Source organism: Mastomys coucha, unplaced genomic scaffold, assembly GCF_008632895.1.
Source record: "Mastomys coucha isolate ucsf_1 unplaced genomic scaffold, UCSF_Mcou_1 pScaffold23, whole genome shotgun sequence".
Taxonomy (NCBI): Eukaryota; Metazoa; Chordata; class Mammalia; order Rodentia; family Muridae; genus Mastomys; species Mastomys coucha.
Genome location: NW_022196906.1, coordinates 59,970,807 through 59,989,292, shown reverse-complemented (window position 1 = coordinate 59,989,292; position 18,486 = coordinate 59,970,807). Strand labels below are relative to the sequence as shown.

Here is an 18,486-nt window from a genome sequence, read left to right as displayed (position 1 = left end):
GGCTCACCTGCAGTCACTCATCTCAGTATACAGCTGTAAAACTGTGCTTTGAAGCAGCCATCTTCTTGCCAAGAGCCTTGTTTTTTATTTAAGGAGGGGGTTCACTATGGATCTGGAACTCACCATGTAGACCAGGTTGGCCTCATGGTCACAGACCTTCCTGCTTCTGCTGTGCTAAAGATTAAAGGTATGTCCTACCATGACGTCTTATTTAAAACTTACTGTGAGCATGGGTGTGTACATGTGTTGGCACGCCAGCACACACATGTAAGGCAGAGGACAATTTGCAGACATGGTTCTGCAAATTGTGGGTTCCTTCCATTGTGGGTTCTGGGGGTTGAAGACAGGTCATCAGGCTGGTATGACAAGGCTTTTGCCTGCTGAAACGTCTTGCTGGCCCAAGATCTTTGTTTTTTATGATTATAGTTAAGGTGTTAATTTTTTCTAGCTTTATATCGATGTTAATTGTAGCTTTCTATAGGTGTGTGGATCATATATTCTAATATGTGGACTGAATAAAACCTCTTACATATATAGATATTTCAACCTTAATTATCAAATAACCTCTTTGTTACTGTGTATACACCTGTATATAGATGGGTGTATATATATACCTGTGTATGTGTGGGCAGAGGCCAGAGGATGGATGCCCTGCAGCTAGTGTTGAGGTTACAGGCTGCATGGACACACTTGTCATCGTACAAGGGACACTGGGCTATCTTAGGTTACAGGCTGTGTGGACACTCTTGTCATCGTACAGGGGCACTGGGCTGTCTCAAGTCCTCATGCTTGTCCAGCATGCACTTTTACTCACTGAGCCACCTCCCCAGCTTCTCAAATATCCTATCTTATCTCTTAAAAGTACACATAGAAATGCTTTATAGTCATCCAGGGTAGGAAGGTATGTAGAAAAGTGGGGGAGACAGACAAGGCTATCTGCAGGTTGGAAGTTTAAGTTGGATCAAGAGCTGGAGACAGTTTATTATTTTCTCCATATGTATTAAAAACATTTCTATCAGGCGTTAGGTGATCTTTCAGGATAACATCTGTAATCCTAGCACTTGGGAGGTGGAGGCAGGGGGATCAGGAGCTCTAAGCTAGCCTTGGCACATAATGAGTTCAAGGCCAGCCTAGCCTACATGAAACTCTCCCTCTTTTTAACAAATCCCATTAGTGAGAAAGATGAAAAGAGCACGTGGCCTACAGAGGCAGTCAGCAGGTAAGAGCCAGCTGTGCTCAGTCAGAGTGATGGAGCAGTTCACCCAACATCACACAGCACTGGCCAGCAGCCCAGACGGGCAGCAACACTCATCACAGGAGCCGCTCACTGAAATTCAATTTTTATTCCAAATGTAATGTCTAGAAATACAACAGCTAATACTCAAAATGGTGTGCTCAATGGGAAACTAAAAAGGCTGATGTGCAGGGAGTGACCAGCAGGCTGCCAGCCTCGGCACTCTGTCTATGCCCAAGAAAGCATAAAAATGACCGGTGTTCCTCTTCCAACCTGGAGGTGCAGCAGTTATAGAAAGCAGGAAAAGAGAAAATGCCACACGATCCCAAGCTTTTGAGGTGAACACACAGCATGGAGAAGACTTCTGGTAGCAAAATTTTCACAATTCTTAAAATGGAAGTCTTTAAAAGTTCTTCAAATTGAAAAGTTTAAAACAAAAACAAACGTGGAGAGGGGAGAGTCACACTGGCTTAGAAGAGCTGACGCCTGTCATGAGATTGACAATCAGTCTGACTTCCAGAACAGTGAGGACCAGTGTGCCCGACCGATGAACCTGAACTGATTGTGCAAGAGCAGGGGGCTTGGTGGCTGGAGCCCCAACTATGGTTCCTCCTGGCTGAGGCCGAGGCGGCCTTTCTGCACTTCCAGCTCCTCTGCACTGACCACGGATGGGTCGATGGCGGCATATTTAGTTCCATGGAACTGAAGCAAATGTATCTGGAAAATGCAGATTACTTTGGTTATTATTAGGGTTTTGCTCTATGGTGCTGGGACTGAAGTGAGGGCTCTACCACAGCGTGACCCCCATCTTCAGTCCTGAATCTGAGATTATGTGGAGGCCAGAGAGCAACACTGGTGTCACTCCTTAGGGCTCTCTTTCCCCCCTTTAAAAGATTTACTTATTTAGGTATTTTATGTATGAGTGCTCTGTCTTCTTGTTCACCAGAACAGGGCACTGGATCCCATTACAGATGGTTGTTGAGTCACCATGTGGTTGCTGGGAATTGAACTCAGGACCTCTCAAGAACAACCAGCACTCTGAACTGCTGAGCCATCTCACCAGCCTGAGGGCTCCTTTAAGAAATTACAACTTACTTAGTTTGTGTACGTGTGGAAGTCAGAGAGAAGCTGTGGGAGACAACTGTCTTCTCTGTGTAGTTTCCTGGCACTGAACTGGGGAGTTGGGGTTGATGCAGTTCTTTTACTACTGAACCATCACTGGCCATCCACCTTGTCTTTTCAGATAGTCTCTCAGTGGCATCAAGCTTGGCAAGGAGGAGAGGCTGCTGGTTAGCCAGCATCTGCCCGTTTGTCCCTCCCTGGGGCTGTGCCACCACACCCGCTTTTTTTAAACCCAGATTGTGTGGCCTGAGCTCAGGCTCTCCTCGTCACATAGCAATCTCCCCAACCCAGCACCTTCATTTTGCAATGACTAATATACAGAGCAGAAAGTGTAGCATGCTTATTATTAACAAGCGTGGCAGGAGAACATAAGATTTTCCTAAAATTACACACTAGAGAAAAGCCAGCAAAGAAATGAGTATGGGTCTCATGATGTAGCTCAGTCTAGCCTTGAACTTACAGCAATCCTGTGTCAGCCTCAAAGTGCTATGATTATAAGTATTCACCATTGTGCTGACCAAAGAATCAGTGGGACCACTGACCTCAAATTGTTTTGTGTTTTTAAGCAGCATCTTCTGCCAAGTCTTCATGGATATTGCTCCCCACCCACATAACCCCCATGTTTCATGTATATGTGCATTTGTGGGCACATGTGTGTGGGCTCATATGTATGTGCATGTACAGGCCCAAGGTTGATCACTCTCCATCTTAATCATTGAGAAAGGCATTATCAATTAAATCAAGAGCTCTGTAATATGGCCAATCCTTTTTTCAAAACTGTATACAGGGGATTTGCCTACACATAGCCTATGCATCATATTCAATCACATTAATGCAGTGCCCTTGGAGGCCAGAAGAGGATGTTGGATCTCCTGGATCTAGAATATCAGTTTTGAGCTGCCAAGTGGGAGCCAGGAATTGAACCTAGGTCCTCTGGAAGATCAACCAGTATTCTTAACTGCTGAGCAGTCTCACCAGCCCCTGATAGCCAGCTTCTCTCAGAATCCCCAGACTCCACCTTCTTGGGCTGGAAGTTCATGCAGGCTACCATGCTCACCAGGCAGTTATGTGACTCTGGGGATTTGAACTATGTTCTCATGCATGTATGCTATAGCCTCATTTTTGCTAGCCCTTCATAAACCTCTTTTTCTTTTCTTTTTAAAAGTTTTATTGAGTGTTTTGCTCATGTGTGCCTGTTGGCTGTAGAGTGAAGAAGGTGTTGGATCTCTTGGGACTGGGGTTACATATGGTTGTGAGCCATCATGTGTGTGTTGGGAATCACACCTACATGCTGTGCAAGAGCAGCGTGTGCTCTTGACCACTGAGCCATCTTGCCAGCCATTCATACACATCTTAGCCAGCCCGATGTGGCTCTACCTGTGGACGCTCTGTGTCCTCTGTCCTCTATCCAGTCCTCTGCTACTGTGGCTAGTGGCATGATGGGCATCCCTGGGCATCCGTTTCTCTATGGTTAGGATTGCTTCCTTAGGATCTACCTCTACAAGTAACAGAGAGCATTAAAGCTGGAGCTCACTCATCAGGAAGGTGCCTGATGCTTCTTGCCAGATTCTCAAGGCAGCCAGTTGTCACCCCAATCTAGTAAGCTCTTGAGAGAATGAGGTAGTGTTTTAATTTTGTCATTAGTGTATAGTCAGATCAAGAAGTCATTTTCTGAGGCTTTGAGTGTTCCATTTAGACATGGTATCTTTCCCTGGCTGCATTCCCTGCCTCTAGGAGGCAAGGTACACCATACGAAGGGCCACTACCACAGTGTATGATACAAGGCCTGCTGATCTAGAGGAGGACTGTTAAGGGAGCACTACCTTGAGGGCCTCAAAGGCTCACATGTTCTAGGGTCCAGGCTGGACTTACCTGCACATAAAGATTGACCTCTGCACTCCTGCATAGGTAGGGAAAATTGCCTCCTGTCTTTAGGTGAGCTCTCCGGGCATTAGGGTACAGTTTGTACATTTCTTCCTTGGCTTCTGTCGATAGTGCACTCTGGTCAAACACCTTTGAAAACACACAAGGCTGAAATCTGATGGCATTCTTAGTTCAGTACAAAAGTGTCACCCCATGCTCCTGAGTGCCAGAGCAGCCAGAGATTATCTCCAGGTGCTGTTCCTGGTTATGTCTGACTCCAATCCAAGCGGCTGGGCATACAGCTGTGAGATACAATGCTTGCTTAGCATGCGCAAGGCCCATTCCCTATCCCCATCTGAAAAATCAAATTCTAATTCCAGCTTAAGAACTCAGCTATAGACTGTGCTGCCAAAATGTCTCTCGCCTCTCACATGTAGCTAATTAATTAAATATTAATAGTGAATAATCACTAGAATACCAGTTTCAACAACAATGAAATTTCTGGGCTGGAGATGCCTCAGAGATAAGAGCACTGGCTGCTCTTCCAGAAGACCCTGGTTAGGGGCCCAGCACCCACAAGGCAGCCCACAACTGTCTGTAATTCTAGTTCCAGGGAATAAAGCACCTTCTTCTGGCCCCAGATGATGCACTTGCATACATGGAGGTAAAACATCCAAATACATAAAGCAAAATAGTCTTTTTAAAAAAGACTAGCCGGGTGGTGGTAGATCATGCCTTTAATCCCAGCACTTGGGAGGCAGAGGCAGGCGGATTTCTGAGTTCAAGGCCAGCCTAGTCTACAGAGTGAGTTCCAGGATAGCCAGGGCTACACAGAGAAACCCTGTCTCAGAAAAACCAAAAAAATAAAAAATAAAAAAAGACTAAAGGCAGGAAGTCCAGACTCTTTCTGGGGCGTGCATTCTACAGCGGAGCCCAGGAGGTTTTAGACATCTTTTAGGTGTTCTCTGAAGCATGCATACAAAATATTTTTTGAAAATATTTTAAAGATAAGCATATGTGCATATGCATGCATATATTTGTGGATGTGGAAGCTAGAGGTCAACCTCAGCTATCATACTTGCTTTTTAAGACAGGAATGCACTAAGCAGGTTAGACTGGCAGGTCAGCAAACCAGGAACCTGCCTGGCTGCACCTCCCCAAGGCTGGGATCACAGGCATGTGCCACCATGCCTGGTGGTTTTTTGTTTGCTTTAATGCAGGTTCTGGGGCTAGAGAAATGGTTCAGCCATTAAAGGCTGGACTCAAAACCAAAATGTCAAAATGTTAAACGAACCAGAACCCTGCATATTACTGGGGGAAATGTAAAATGATACAGCCACTGGAAGACACTATGTTAATTTCTCAAAAAGTTTAAAGTAGAATTACATGTGTGTCCCTACGTGTGTGGGTACCTGAGGAGGCCAGAAGAGGATAGTGGATCTTCTGGAGCTGGAATTCTGGACAGTTGTGGGGAGTCATGTGGGTGCTGGGAACAGAACCTGTGTCCTCTACTAGAACAGTAAGTGCTCTCGACTAATGAACTATCTCTGTAGCCCCCAAATTACAAGATTTAAAAAGCAAGGACTCACTGGGTAGTTGTGGTGCATGCCTTTGCTCCCAGCACTTGGGAGGCAGAGGCAGGTGGATCTCTGAGTTCAAGGGCAGTCTGGTCTACAGATCCAGTTCCAAGACAGAACCACACAGAGAAATCCTGTCTTGAGAACACACACACACACACACACACACACACACACAGGTGTGTGTGTGTGTGCATTTCTGATCTGCTGTGTGGGCAGTTGGACTAGAACCTAGGGCCTCTACAAGAACAGCCACTGCTCTAACCAGCGAGCCACCTTTCCAGAATGAATCTTAAAAAACAAACAAAACCAACAATTTTATTTTTAATTATGTGTATATGTGTGTTCCTCTCTGTGGGTATATGCATGTGAAATCACTAGACATTTAGAGCATCTGTTAGTGAGAAAATAAAATACACCAACCCAAGGACTTGAGGTGTATGGCTGAGTATCAGAGTGCCTGCCTAGCACACAAAAAGTCTGGGTTCTGTTCCCAGGACCCTAAACCCCTCCTCCCATGCTTATTTAATTTGAGTTTATTTTATATGTGGGTATTGGGCTTGCATGAATGTCAGTGTACCACCTATATGCCTGATACCTGAGGAGGCCAGAGAGGGCATGAAATCCTGTGGAAGTGGAGTTACAGATGGTTATGAACCACTACACAGATACTGGGAAACAAACCTGGGACCTATCCAAGAACAGCCAGTGCTCTTAACCACCGAGCCATCAACTCTCCAGACTGTATTTTTTAACTTTTGGTGGAGGAAAGCAAAGATAGATCCCTGGCTGGCCTAGAACTTGCTATGTAAGTAACCAGGTTGTCTCCAACTTCAGAATCTTCCTGCCTCTGCAGTGCTGGGATCACAGCATTCACCAGCACACCCAGGACAAGGCCTTACACTGTTACTCTTGTAGGTTACTGTGGAATTGAAAAGGCCAAGTGTGTTTGAAGAAAGAAGTATGATTAACCTCACCAAATAATTATAACTTGGCTATAGATTTATAATGGCAAGTACCTGTATTATTTTAAGAGAAACTTACATCCATGATGGTGACAGGGATGTCCCGAATTTTATGAGGTTCCACATAGGAGTTCTGACAGTTGAGAGTTAGTCTTGAAGCCAGTTCACTTTGACCCAAACTCTCCAGCTGCAGAAGGGATAGCGGTACAGGTAAGAGTTTGCAGGAATTTTGTTCTCATGCGTACAGTGGGTCCATAAGTGACATTGTGCTTGTGAGACTGCGATTGGGGACTCTAGGACAGTGGCCTTTTCTGTTGTGGCACCTAAGTCAAGCCCTATAAATGCCATGTGTGCCACAGACCGGGTTTATTATGGGGACCTCGTTTTCCTTGGGATGAGAGTTCTGGTCAGGTGGGCAACAATTAGGCGTATGACAGACAGAGTCAACACAAGGGTGTGCTAAATCTGAATGTATTTCTTAAAAATGGCATGAGGTTTTTACAGTCATTGCAAAAGAGAACTGAGAAATCTGGCAGCTCAGCAGTTGAGGTACATCTGAGGCCACATGAAACACACTGGGTCTAAAGCAGCCACCTCTTCTGGACAGGGCTTGGGCCTGGGGGGCTGCGGACTACATGAATCTGAGTCCTAGTCCATCTAACATGTGGTCTTCTTTTGGCTTCAACCTGTACTATCTGTCTAACGCAAGTGCGCCGTAACTTGTGTGCCTCAAAGGTGACAAATCAGCATGTAAGGACCTCAGGGACCTTCTGCCCTGTGATTTTGAAATGTCAGAGTACAGACTTGCCTATCACATTGACCTGAATGGTTCAGGAGGGAGGTCAAGGAAAAACTGATTCTGGCTGGGCATGGCGGCACACGCCTGCAACCCTGTAACACTCAGGAGGTGAAGCCTGAGGCTGCAAGATACCACCTCTCAAAAAACAAAACCTCTCCCCATCCTAAAGGAGCCAGATTCTCAGATGCCCAACAATCCCAGATGCACTGCCTAGTGTGAAGCCTTGGAATCTTTTGTTCTTTTTTTTTTTTTTAAAGATTTTATTTATTATTATAAATAAGTACACTGTAGCTGACTTCAGATGCACCAGAGAGGGTGTCAGATCTCATTATGGGTGGTTGTGAGACATGATGTGGTTGCTGAGATTTGAACTCATGACCTTTGGAAGAGCAGTCAGTGCTCTTACCTGCTGAACCATCTCGCCAGCCCTGAAACTTTTGTTCTTGGAGACAGTCTTGCTGTATATCTAGGCTGGCCTCAAGATGGAGACCCCTCTGCTTCAGTCTCTCAAGTACTGAGGTTATAGGCATAATTACCATAGCCAGGCTGGAAACAATTTTAACTTTTAAATAAAAATTTAATATAACGCTTATATTGCAGGTGTCTGTGAGGCCAGCTGAGGGTGACGGGTCCCCTGAAACTGGCTTTCAGGTGGTTGTGAGCCACTTAACATGGGTTCTGGGAAGTCTTCTGGAAGGGCAGTTCACGCCCTTGACCATCTATCTGGTCTATAAGCTGGTGCCCTCAGTGACCACAGTACTGGATTTCCCACAGTGAAGTGATCACAAAAGGTGGTGCTGAGAACCAAACCCACACCTTCTAGAACGACAGTATTCCTAACCACTAAGTCATCTCTGTAGCCTCTTAAATTAATTAATTAATTAGTTCTTTTTTTTTGTTTGTTTTTTAAGACGGGTTTCTCTGTGTAGCCCTGGCTGTCCTGGAACTCACTCTGTAAACCAGGCTAGCCTTGAGCTCACAGAGATCTGTCTGCCTCCCAAGTGCCAGGTTACTGAGTTTAGGTCCCAGCAAACATTACTCTATTCTCTAAGCTCCTGTTGGATTGGAATGTGTGGCAGCTGCTGGAGACACTGCTGGAGCTAAGCCCTCACCAGCAGTAAGGTCTATCTGAAGTACTGCGGTTAACACAGAGGACTGCTCCACAAAGATCTCCCTACATGCCCACAGACAATGGACCTCCTTTTACATGTGCACGAAAAATCCCAGTGAAAGTGTTCCAGGAGGGTCAGGATCCTTACCCTGTCCACCATGAAATCAATGGCGTCAGCCATCATTGGGTCCACTGGGCCAGAGGAAAAGTTCCCCAGAACGATTTTCTTAAGCATAAACGCTGGCATCAGCCAGAAGCTGCAAAACAAGGGCAGAGGCTGGTGAGGGACATGGAAATGGAGGGTGGTCTTCAGCAGAGGCCCCATCACAGCTGGACGCCTGGAATCCAGAGGAAGGCTGAACAACCAGCCTGAGTTACACAGTGAGTCTGAAACTAGGGGGTGTGTGGTGTGTGTGTGTGTGTGTGTGCATAGGGAGATGATGACTGAAAAAGAAAAAAAATCCCAAGAATTGTTCAAGCTGCTTTACAGATAAATGAAAGCTTAAATAAAATGGAACTGATCATTAAACTACAAGTCTTTAGGTTTACAAGACTTGGGTAAATCTTAGCAGTGACATCTTGAATCTATTAGCAAAGGTAAAAATATGTTTGGATCTGTTAATACTTTTCCTAAATTGTGTGCATGTAGAGAAAGAGTTTAGGGTTGCTTTATTCTTGATCTTAACCCAAAAGTGAGGTCACTAAGAGTTAGGATTGAAATTAGCATGTAATTCTACATAAGCAAAGACTACAAAAAGGAGTTAAGCTGCATTCTGATGAAAATATTATAAAATCATAAAATACGTTTTCCTGAAGCATTGTCTAAATTTAGATATTTTGTAAAATTTGTTTTAAAATATCATTTTGTTGTTACTGTTTTGTTTTGAGACTATCTCGACTGGCTGGCCTGGAACTTGCTATACAGACCAAGCTGGCCTTGACTCTTGCTCCACAACTAAAGGCATGCACCAGCACACACAGCCTGATGATCTGTATTTCAAGACAGGAAGCAGGAAACATGAGAGAAATGCAAGGAAAGGTACAAGTATTAAGTAAGTACGAAGACATTTTGTAGTGAGGAAAGTTAAAAACAGAGTTTATTTGGGATAATAAATATTTTGTCCTAAACTAGAATGGTTAGATTGCTCCAAATGGTGCACGAAAGGTGAAGAAACATCAGAGCAAGTAACAGAAAGCTTGTGAAGGAAAACTCACAAGAGGAAACTGAGATCAAGGAAGCTGGGCAGTTGGGCCAGGCTTGCTTAACTGACAGAATGATAATCTTCCCCACAGAAAGACGTCCTTCCAAGGGGTAATTCACTCTGTCTTTGCAGTGTATTGATTATGCATGCCATTACCAGGAGATGAAGGAGCACCGACTGACCTGGTGAGGCAGGAGGGATACAAGTAGATCCCCAGAGGCTAATACAACCCATCCCAATGATGAGACTGTACTGGGATACAACTGATAGGGAGCATTGACATGCACTCTATCAGGCTTCAGGAAGTGGTGAAGGGCACACTAACAAGAGACTCAACAAGATGGGGAGCTACAACAAAACACCAAGATCCATTTCAGTTCCTAGAGAGGACATATCCGTGCCAACCACAAGTAACACAACATGTGGCATGAACGTGATATTTAAGAGCAGATTAAGGGCTAGCATGTCGCTCAGTTGGTAGAGTGCTTGCCTAGCGTGCAAAAAGCCTTTGGTCTAATCTCTAAGACTACATAAACTGGGAATGGTGGTCCACATCTATAATCCCAGCACTTGAGAGGATCAGGACTTCTAGGTCACACCCAGATAGTTGGAAGCCAGCCTAGAAAACATGGAAACTGTCTCAAAACAAAAACCCAACAAAACAGGGCTGGGAAGATGGGTCACAGGGTAAAGTGCTTGCCCCACAAGCATGAACTCACATTTGTGGTGCCCAAGTCAATGCAGGGAGCGTGTGTAGGGCAGGGCAGGGAATTCCCAGGGCAAGATGGCAAGCTAGAAAAGCTATTCTACACTGTGTCTATGTGAGTCAGTGATGGTGGAAGATACTGGATGTCAATCTCTGCCTCCAAACACATGACATCCTCCCCACCCCAAAAGCAGAATAAGAAAAATCTATAAAGGGTTGACGGAGCGTTTCATACAAACCTGTTCTGGGGGAGGTGTTTAATAATACACAGCAACTGCAGGAGGAGGGACCCAGACACAGGATGCCTCCTTGCTGGCTGCTGCTGCATTAGACTGGAGGAAAAGGTCTCTCCAAACACTAAGGTGCCTGAGGCAGAGGACTGGCACACCTAGGTCAAGACGAGGGACAGTAGAATAGAGAGCTCTAATGTGAAGGTACAAGGACAGGAAAAAAAAAGACTGGGAGGTTCGCAGATACAGAAAGACTCAAAGAACTTATGGCACTATATAAACTGCCCCATAGGAGTCCTGGGGCAACAATGACTTGATTTCCTGCTAGATACCAGTACTATTTGTTCAAAACTGAAATATTAGGTAGCCAGAACAAACAAACAAACAAAACTACTTTACAGGCTACTCTCCTGATGAGAGTCTTGGGAAAGGCAGGGACATCCTTTTGTAACCTTCAGAATGCTATTCTGGAATTCGGCCCCAAGCACAGTTTCTTATAGTTGCTAAAGTGCCTGTTTCCCTTCAGGGACAAGACTGCCTACCTATCCCACATGCTCAAGTAAGCTTTCTACCAGGACAACTCAGCACCAAAGTCCAGCTGAACAAACTGAAGTCACCAAGACAGATAACAAGAGCCCTGGGATAGGGACAGACAGGGCTCACACAAGACAAAGTTGAATTCCCAGTTAGATTGCCTTAAAAGAAGAGGTAAAGACCCTCATCAGAGCACCCTTGGAGAGAAGGGACAGAGCCTCATGTCTTTTTGTAACTAGACTTACTCATTTTATGTGTAAGTGGTTTATCTGCATGTATGTCTGTGCACCACATGCGTGCTTGGTGCTCACTAATATAAGACTTATTAGCTGGGCATAACGGAATGAGCCTTTAATACCAGCACTTGGGAGAAAGAAGCTGGCAGATGTCTGAGTTTAGTGAGATCTATCAAAAAAAAAAAAAAGTGAAAGTAAAAATTTTAATACATATAAATAATAAAATCCTGCCAGACTCCACATAACATCAGCATTCATAAAACACCTTCAACTGAGTATCAAGGTCTAAGGGAAATAGACTTGTTGAGAATCTACTCTTAATGCTGCTCACTCTGCTGACAACGACTGCTCTTGGAGATTGCAGGGACCCCTTTTCACAGTTCCAGGAGAAAATAATCCCGAGAACTATTTGCATGGAAGTGGCAGGACCTGCTCAACAGAGCTTTGCCAACAGAGAAGTGACTGAATTATTCAGCCAACTGTGGATACAACCTGCTTCGTGCTAAACCACAGACACATACACCATTCACTGACCCGTCTGCTTTGTCCTAAACGCTGTGGTTCTCAACCTTCCTAATGTTGCCAACCTTCAACACAGTTCCTCGTGTTATGGTGACCCCTGATAAATAAAATTTATTTCATTGCTACTTCACAACTGTAATTTTGCTACTGTTATGGCTTATGATCTAAATATTTTTTTGAGATAAAAGGTTTGCCAGGGTGCTGTGACCCACAGGTTGAGAATTGCTGTTCTACAGGCAATGACACATTTGCTGGTGTTTAAACAAGTCCAGGCAGCATCTAACTAGATCTGGGGTAAATGACTGTTTTTTTTTTTTTTCTTCATTTGCAGAATTTGGAGTCCAAGTCATGGGTTTAAGGTAAAACTTCTGTATGAGGCTTTTGTTTTTGTGGTTTGAGATGGTCTCTTGTCTTGTAGCTATGACTGGCCTCAAATACCTGACAATTTCTCCTCCAGATTTTTAGAGTTGGGATGACAGGTTCATGCCACCACAGCTTGCTTCTACCATGAGGCAAGAGTTAAGTCCTGAGGGCTGGGGCTGTAGCTCATTGTCTGAATACTTGTCTGGTAGACACCAGAGCCTTGGGACAAGCTCTGTGTTTGTTCCCTTCTATGGCCCCTCCTTACTAAAGAGGAGAAAGAGGAAATCATGCAGCCATTCTATTGGCCAGTCCCAGTATGAGGTATGAGTTACCTCTGCACTGACCTGTACTACTCTGCTCCCAAATGGTGTCTCTGACACTACCCTCCCAAGTATTATTGTCTATAGACCACTGAACTAGTATGTTCACTCAGCTATCTGGGCCTCTCTGATCGAGCTTTGCTGGGCATGTGGAGGGGACAGTAAAGTAAGTAAGTCAACAAAACAAAACAAAAAAGTATTACAGAAAACTCAGTGACAGAGCAATGGCTCAGGAGACACAAAATGTCATCTAGGATGCTAACCTTAGTCAAGGAAGAGCAGGTTGTTAATATCTTGCAGTTACGAGTGGGTGCTCAAAGCGTCACTAGGTGACCATAATCTACTGTTAAGGCTACCAGAAGGGATAACCTAGTAAGTGGAAAGCTGGTTTATAAAGCAGAGGGGTTGGTCACAACTTAGTTCTAACTAGATCTCTGGCTCCTCAAATTGATTTATCTCAATATAAACCTTCATATATTGATAAAGAACTAAAGAACAGGACTTTGCTTTGAGTGTGTGATATATGCCAGAGGACACAGTTGTCTTCCTGTGTCACCTTTTGCCTTATTCTCTTGAAACAGGGTCTTGAAACAAGTTTTAGGTCATTCTGTCTGGATAGCAATCTTTCAGTCTCCACCCCTACCCAACCCAGCACTGGGGTTACAACCTCAAACCTCAGGGCTAACACACAAGGTGTACTGACATGGCCTGTACTCACACAAGCAAAGTTTAAAAATAAAATGTTAAAATCAATAAGAGGTTAGTTGAGAGGAACCCGGTACCTTACTGGTTGCTCCTAAAGCAATTCTTTCTGAAGAATAGGACATCAAGTGTCGTGATCACACCATTATGAACTAAGTGTTCTTGTCTTTCCACTGGTGATCACCCCTCAGGGCACTAACCCAGAAAGGAAGGAGAGCAAACTGTATGAAGATTTAACACAGAGCATGACAGAATGCTGGGGAAACCCACATGAAACTGTGTCGATTTAGAGAACTGATCTTACAAGACAAGCAGGACAGGACAACATCTGTTACTGTAGCATGACTACATGCCCAACCTACACTGAGTAGAGTTGAAGGTGGAGTCCGCAGCATTCTTTTCTGTCCATCTCCTATTCCCACTGCATCAAAATCCCCTCAAAGCCAGATTTAAAGATGCACACCCTCACCTGTTTGCAGTCCACGTTTGGTTGAAGATAGACGTGTCACTGAAGGCATTGCACAGGATGAGGGAGTGTACTCTGGGAGACTTGTGCGTGTACTCAGCAAACTTCTGAGCCAAAAAGCCTCCCAAAGATGCCCCAAACAGATGGACCTAATTATAAATAAACATAAGTTGCTTCAACTGTTGTTAATCACAGAATATGTCATCACTACCTAGCAGTCTCAAATATCTACAGCAGTTATAAATTTAACAAAATTTTATTTAAACAAATGTATTTACCCCATCAAGATACACAACAATACACAGCTGGGCAGTGGTAGCACACGCCTTTAATCCCAGCACTTGGGAGGCAGAGACAGGCGGATTTCTGAGTCTGAGACCAGCCTGGTCTACAGAGTGAGTTCCAGGACAGCCAGGGCTATACAGAGAAACCCTGTCTCAAAAAACAAACAAAAACAAAAACAAAAACCAAACTAATACACTAGAGGGTTAAAAGCATGACTTAGCAGTAAGGGTGCTTGCTGCAGTCACGAGGACCAGGGTTTGGATCCCAACAGCTCCAGAGGCTGGTGTCCTGCACATATCTGTAGTCCCAGACCCTGCCTCAGAGGAATGGGTGGAGTCGACAGAGACACATAACATCCTCTGCTGACCTCTGAAGTACGTGCATCAGCGCATACACTCACACAAGTAAGTCTAGAGCGAACAAACGAACTTCCTTGGAAAACATCTGGGATGGTTGTGGGGAGTGGAGGTGAATAAATGGGCAACACTGCTGTGAGCACGGCCATGCCAAGGACCCATGGGAACGGCAAAGCCTCCCTCTGGACCAAATATAAGTATGGATGAGAAACTGACCTTCAGCTAAAACCTATGTTTTATCTGTCAGTGTGTGCAGATGCTATCAACCACAGCTTCCTCCTCCAGGTTGACTGCTCCCCTCTACCTCCCACCTCGTTGTTCAGCTGTACAACAATAAATAATTAAAAAAAACTGTCTCCTTGCTCAGTGGTATATGATGAATTTACTGATAAGCTGCTGGTGCATATCCATCAGAGCACAAGGCCCACCCGAGCCCAGCCTTTCCATACAGGAGTCTGACTTTCCTTCATTCCTCATCACTCGTCAGGTTTCTAGGATCTAGCTGCATGGGTTACAGAGAGTGATGGCTCATACCTCTAACTCTCCAGCATTTGGGAGGTAGAAGATCCAGAGTTCAAGATCATGGTTGGCTACATAGTGAGCATGAGGCCAGCCTGGGCTACATGAGATTTGAGTCTAGCATTTGAGATAGGGATACTCAACCTGTGCTGACCCACACTACGATAGAAAGAACCTCAGACACATTGTGCTAAGCAGAAAAAGCCAGTCACAAAGAGTCATTTACCTCTTATATACCTAAGTATATAACTATACTTAGGTAAAATGTCCAGAGCAGATAAAGTCATAAAGACAAAACAGAGTTGGTTGCAGAGCTAGGGGGAAAGATGGGGAATGACTGCTAATATTTTTTAGCACTTGCACTATAGAAAAAAAAATGTTTGTTTATGTGTAGATTCAAGCACAGATGTCATGGCCTGCTCAGGGGGGTCAGAGCATGTAGTAGGCCCGAGGTCCTTGTGCTCATAGATAAGCACTAAGGAAACCAGGAATGGTAAACATGCAGGGCTGTCTCTTCAAAGGCAGAGATGTATAACCTGTTTCCCACCCATAAGGCTGGAAGGTAACAGCCTAGTGACCTCTGTGCTATCTGCATGACCCTACCAGACCCTCTAGACCCTTAAGATTTCACAGGTATTTTATGAAGAGTTTCGATGTAGTCATGCCTTAAGCCTTAGTGGATGAATTAATTATCCCAAGGAAACTTTTTTTTTTTTAATTGTGCTGGGCTTAAATATGCCTTAAATAAACTACCCAGTGTCAGAATCTACAGTGGCTACTGAGTTGTGTTGACCCAACTGCCTTCTTTTCCTTCTTAGACTGTTATTCTGCTGGCCTTGGTAGTCACAGAAACCCTCCATATCTGGTGCTAATGTACAACTGACATCACAACAACCTACAGCAATGACCTCTCTTCATCTGTTGTGTGGTCCCTGGGATGGCCTGGTGGCAAGTGGCCCAATACATTTCCTTTTAGGAAAAGTGGGAAATAATGCTCCAGAGTTGACACTGTTGACAGCTACAACTTTATCTGGAAATTTAAAACATATGACTGTCTACTTTAAAATGGGACATGGTGTGATATATGGATTCTACCATAATAAAGCTGTTATTAAAAAATAAGATGACCGACAGGATCCTTCCAGTTTCCATCTGCACCTGGAGCTGATCCTATGCCATAATGCTCCATACCCAAATACCACCGGGAGGGAGCTGGTCTCCTAAGAGTGCCAACACACCTGCAAGCACAGATAAGACCACCACTTCTGCTCAAATTCCTGGCCCAAGAGGGACCCGCCCAGAGCCCTCAGAACACAGGAACCGAGGAGCAGCCTGGGACAGGATCCTTCTGGTTTCTGTCTGCATCCTGGAGCTGACCCTGTGCCACAGCTCCATACCCAAATTCTTCCCAGAGAGAGCTGGTCTCCCAGGAGTGCTGACACGTAGGCTTTCAGGAGGGACAAGCCACAGTCAGAGACAGCAAGACCAGCTAATACAGAGATAACCAGATGGTGAGAGGCAAGGGCAAGAACATAAGCAACAGAAATAAGGCTTCTTGGCATCATCAGAACCCAGTTCTTCCACCACAGCAAGCCCTGGTTACCCCAACACACTGGAAAAGCAAAACTCTTATTTAAAATTATATCTCATGATGATGATAGAGGACTTTAAGGAGGACATAAATAATTCCCTTAAAGAAATACAGGAGAACACAGGTAAACAGGTAGAAGCCCTTAAAGAGGAAACACAAAAATCTCTTAAAGAATTACAGGAAAATATAACCAAACGGGTGAAGGAATTAAACAAAACCATCCAGGGTCTAAAAATGGAAATAGAAACAATAAAGAAATCACAAAGGGAGACAACCCTGGAGATAGAAAACCTAGGAAAGAGATCAGGAATCATAGATGCAAACATCACCAACAGAATACAAGAGATAGAAGAGAGAATCTCAGGTGCAGAAGGCATCATAGAAAACATTGACACAACAGTCAAAGAAAATGCAAAATGCAAAAAGCTCCTAACCCCAAATATCTAGGAAATTCAGGACACAATGAGAAGACCAAACCTAAGGATAATAGGTATAGAAGAGAGTGAAGATTCCCAACTTAAAGGGCCAATAAATATCTTCAACAAAATTATAGAAGAAAACTTCCCTAACCTAAAGAAAGAGATGCCCATGAACATACAAGAAGCCTACAGAACTCCAAGTAGTTTGGACCAGAAAACAAATTCTTCCTGTCACATAATAGTCAAAACACCAGATGCACAAAGCAAAGAAAAAATTTTAAAAGAAGTAAGAAAAAAAGGTCAAGTAACATATAAAGGCAGGCCTATCAGAATTACAGCAGACTTCTCACCAGAGACTACGAAAGCTAGAAGATCCTGGGCTGCTGTCATACAGACCTTAAGAGAACACAGATGCCAGCCCAGGCTACTATACCCAGCAAAACTCTCAATTACCATGCACGGAGAAACCAAGATATTCCATGACAAAACCAAATTTATACAATATCTTTCCACAAATCCAGCCCTATAAGGGACAATAGATGGAAAACGCCAACACAAGGAGGGAAACTACACCCTAGAAAAAGCAAGAAAGTAATCTTCTTTCAGCAAACCCAAAAGAAGATAAAATTGCAAAGCTTCTGTAAGGCAAAGGACACTGTCAACAAGACAAAAAGGCAACCAACAGATTGAGAAGAGATCTTTACCAATCCTACATCTGATAGAGGGCTAATATCCAATATATACAAAGAACTCAAGAAGTTAGACTCCAGAGAACCAAATAACCCTACTTAAAAATGGGGAACAGAGCTAAACAGAGAATTCTCAACTAAGGAAACTCGAATGGCTGAGAAGCACCTAAAGAAATGTTCAACATCCTTAGTCATCAGGGAAATGCAAATCAAAACAACCCTGAGATTCACCTCACACCAGTCAGAATGGCTAAGACCAAAAACTCAGGTGACAGCAGATGCTGGCGAGGTTGTAGAGAAAGAGGAACGCTCCTCCACTGTTGGTAGGATTACAAGCTGGTTTAGCCACTCTGGAAATCAGTCTGAGTGTTTTCTTTCCAGATGATGACTGAGCGGCTAATGTACACAAGAGTAACAGAACTGGGCTGTGCTGTTTTCTAGGGCTTTGGTTTTTACTTTTTTTTTTTTTAAATAGAGTGTGCTTGATGTCTCTACAATTTTGTTCAAATGACTGCAGAACCTGGAAAAGCTGTTGCTGCTATTGATGCACAACATACTGCTATTATTGGTCTTTTTATATAAATACACATACACACACATATACATAATTTGAATTTTTGTAAACTTTAGCTGCACTGTCAACTTTGGAAAAAAGTATCCCAGTTTACTGTGTTG

At 44.1% G+C, this 18,486-nt stretch overlaps 1 protein-coding gene across 2 annotated transcripts in view; it reads right to left on the bottom strand.

The window, feature by feature from the left end:
* Positions 1–1,324: 1,324 nt before the first annotated feature.
* Positions 1,325–18,486, bottom strand: part of Spg21 (SPG21 abhydrolase domain containing, maspardin) — a 28,975-nt gene continuing 11,813 nt past the window's right edge. For both annotated transcript variants that reach the window (XM_031344258.1, XM_031344259.1), the window contains 5 exons: positions 13,956–14,101; positions 8,820–8,928; positions 6,841–6,948; positions 4,229–4,369; positions 1,325–1,951 (listed from right to left, as the gene is read on the bottom strand). In XM_031344258.1, coding sequence (XP_031200118.1) covers positions 1,835–1,951; positions 4,229–4,369; positions 6,841–6,948; positions 8,820–8,928; positions 13,956–14,101 — 621 coding nt within the window. In that variant the 3' untranslated portion in view covers positions 1,325–1,834. The remainder of the gene's footprint in view (positions 1,952–4,228; positions 4,370–6,840; positions 6,949–8,819; positions 8,929–13,955; positions 14,102–18,486) is intronic.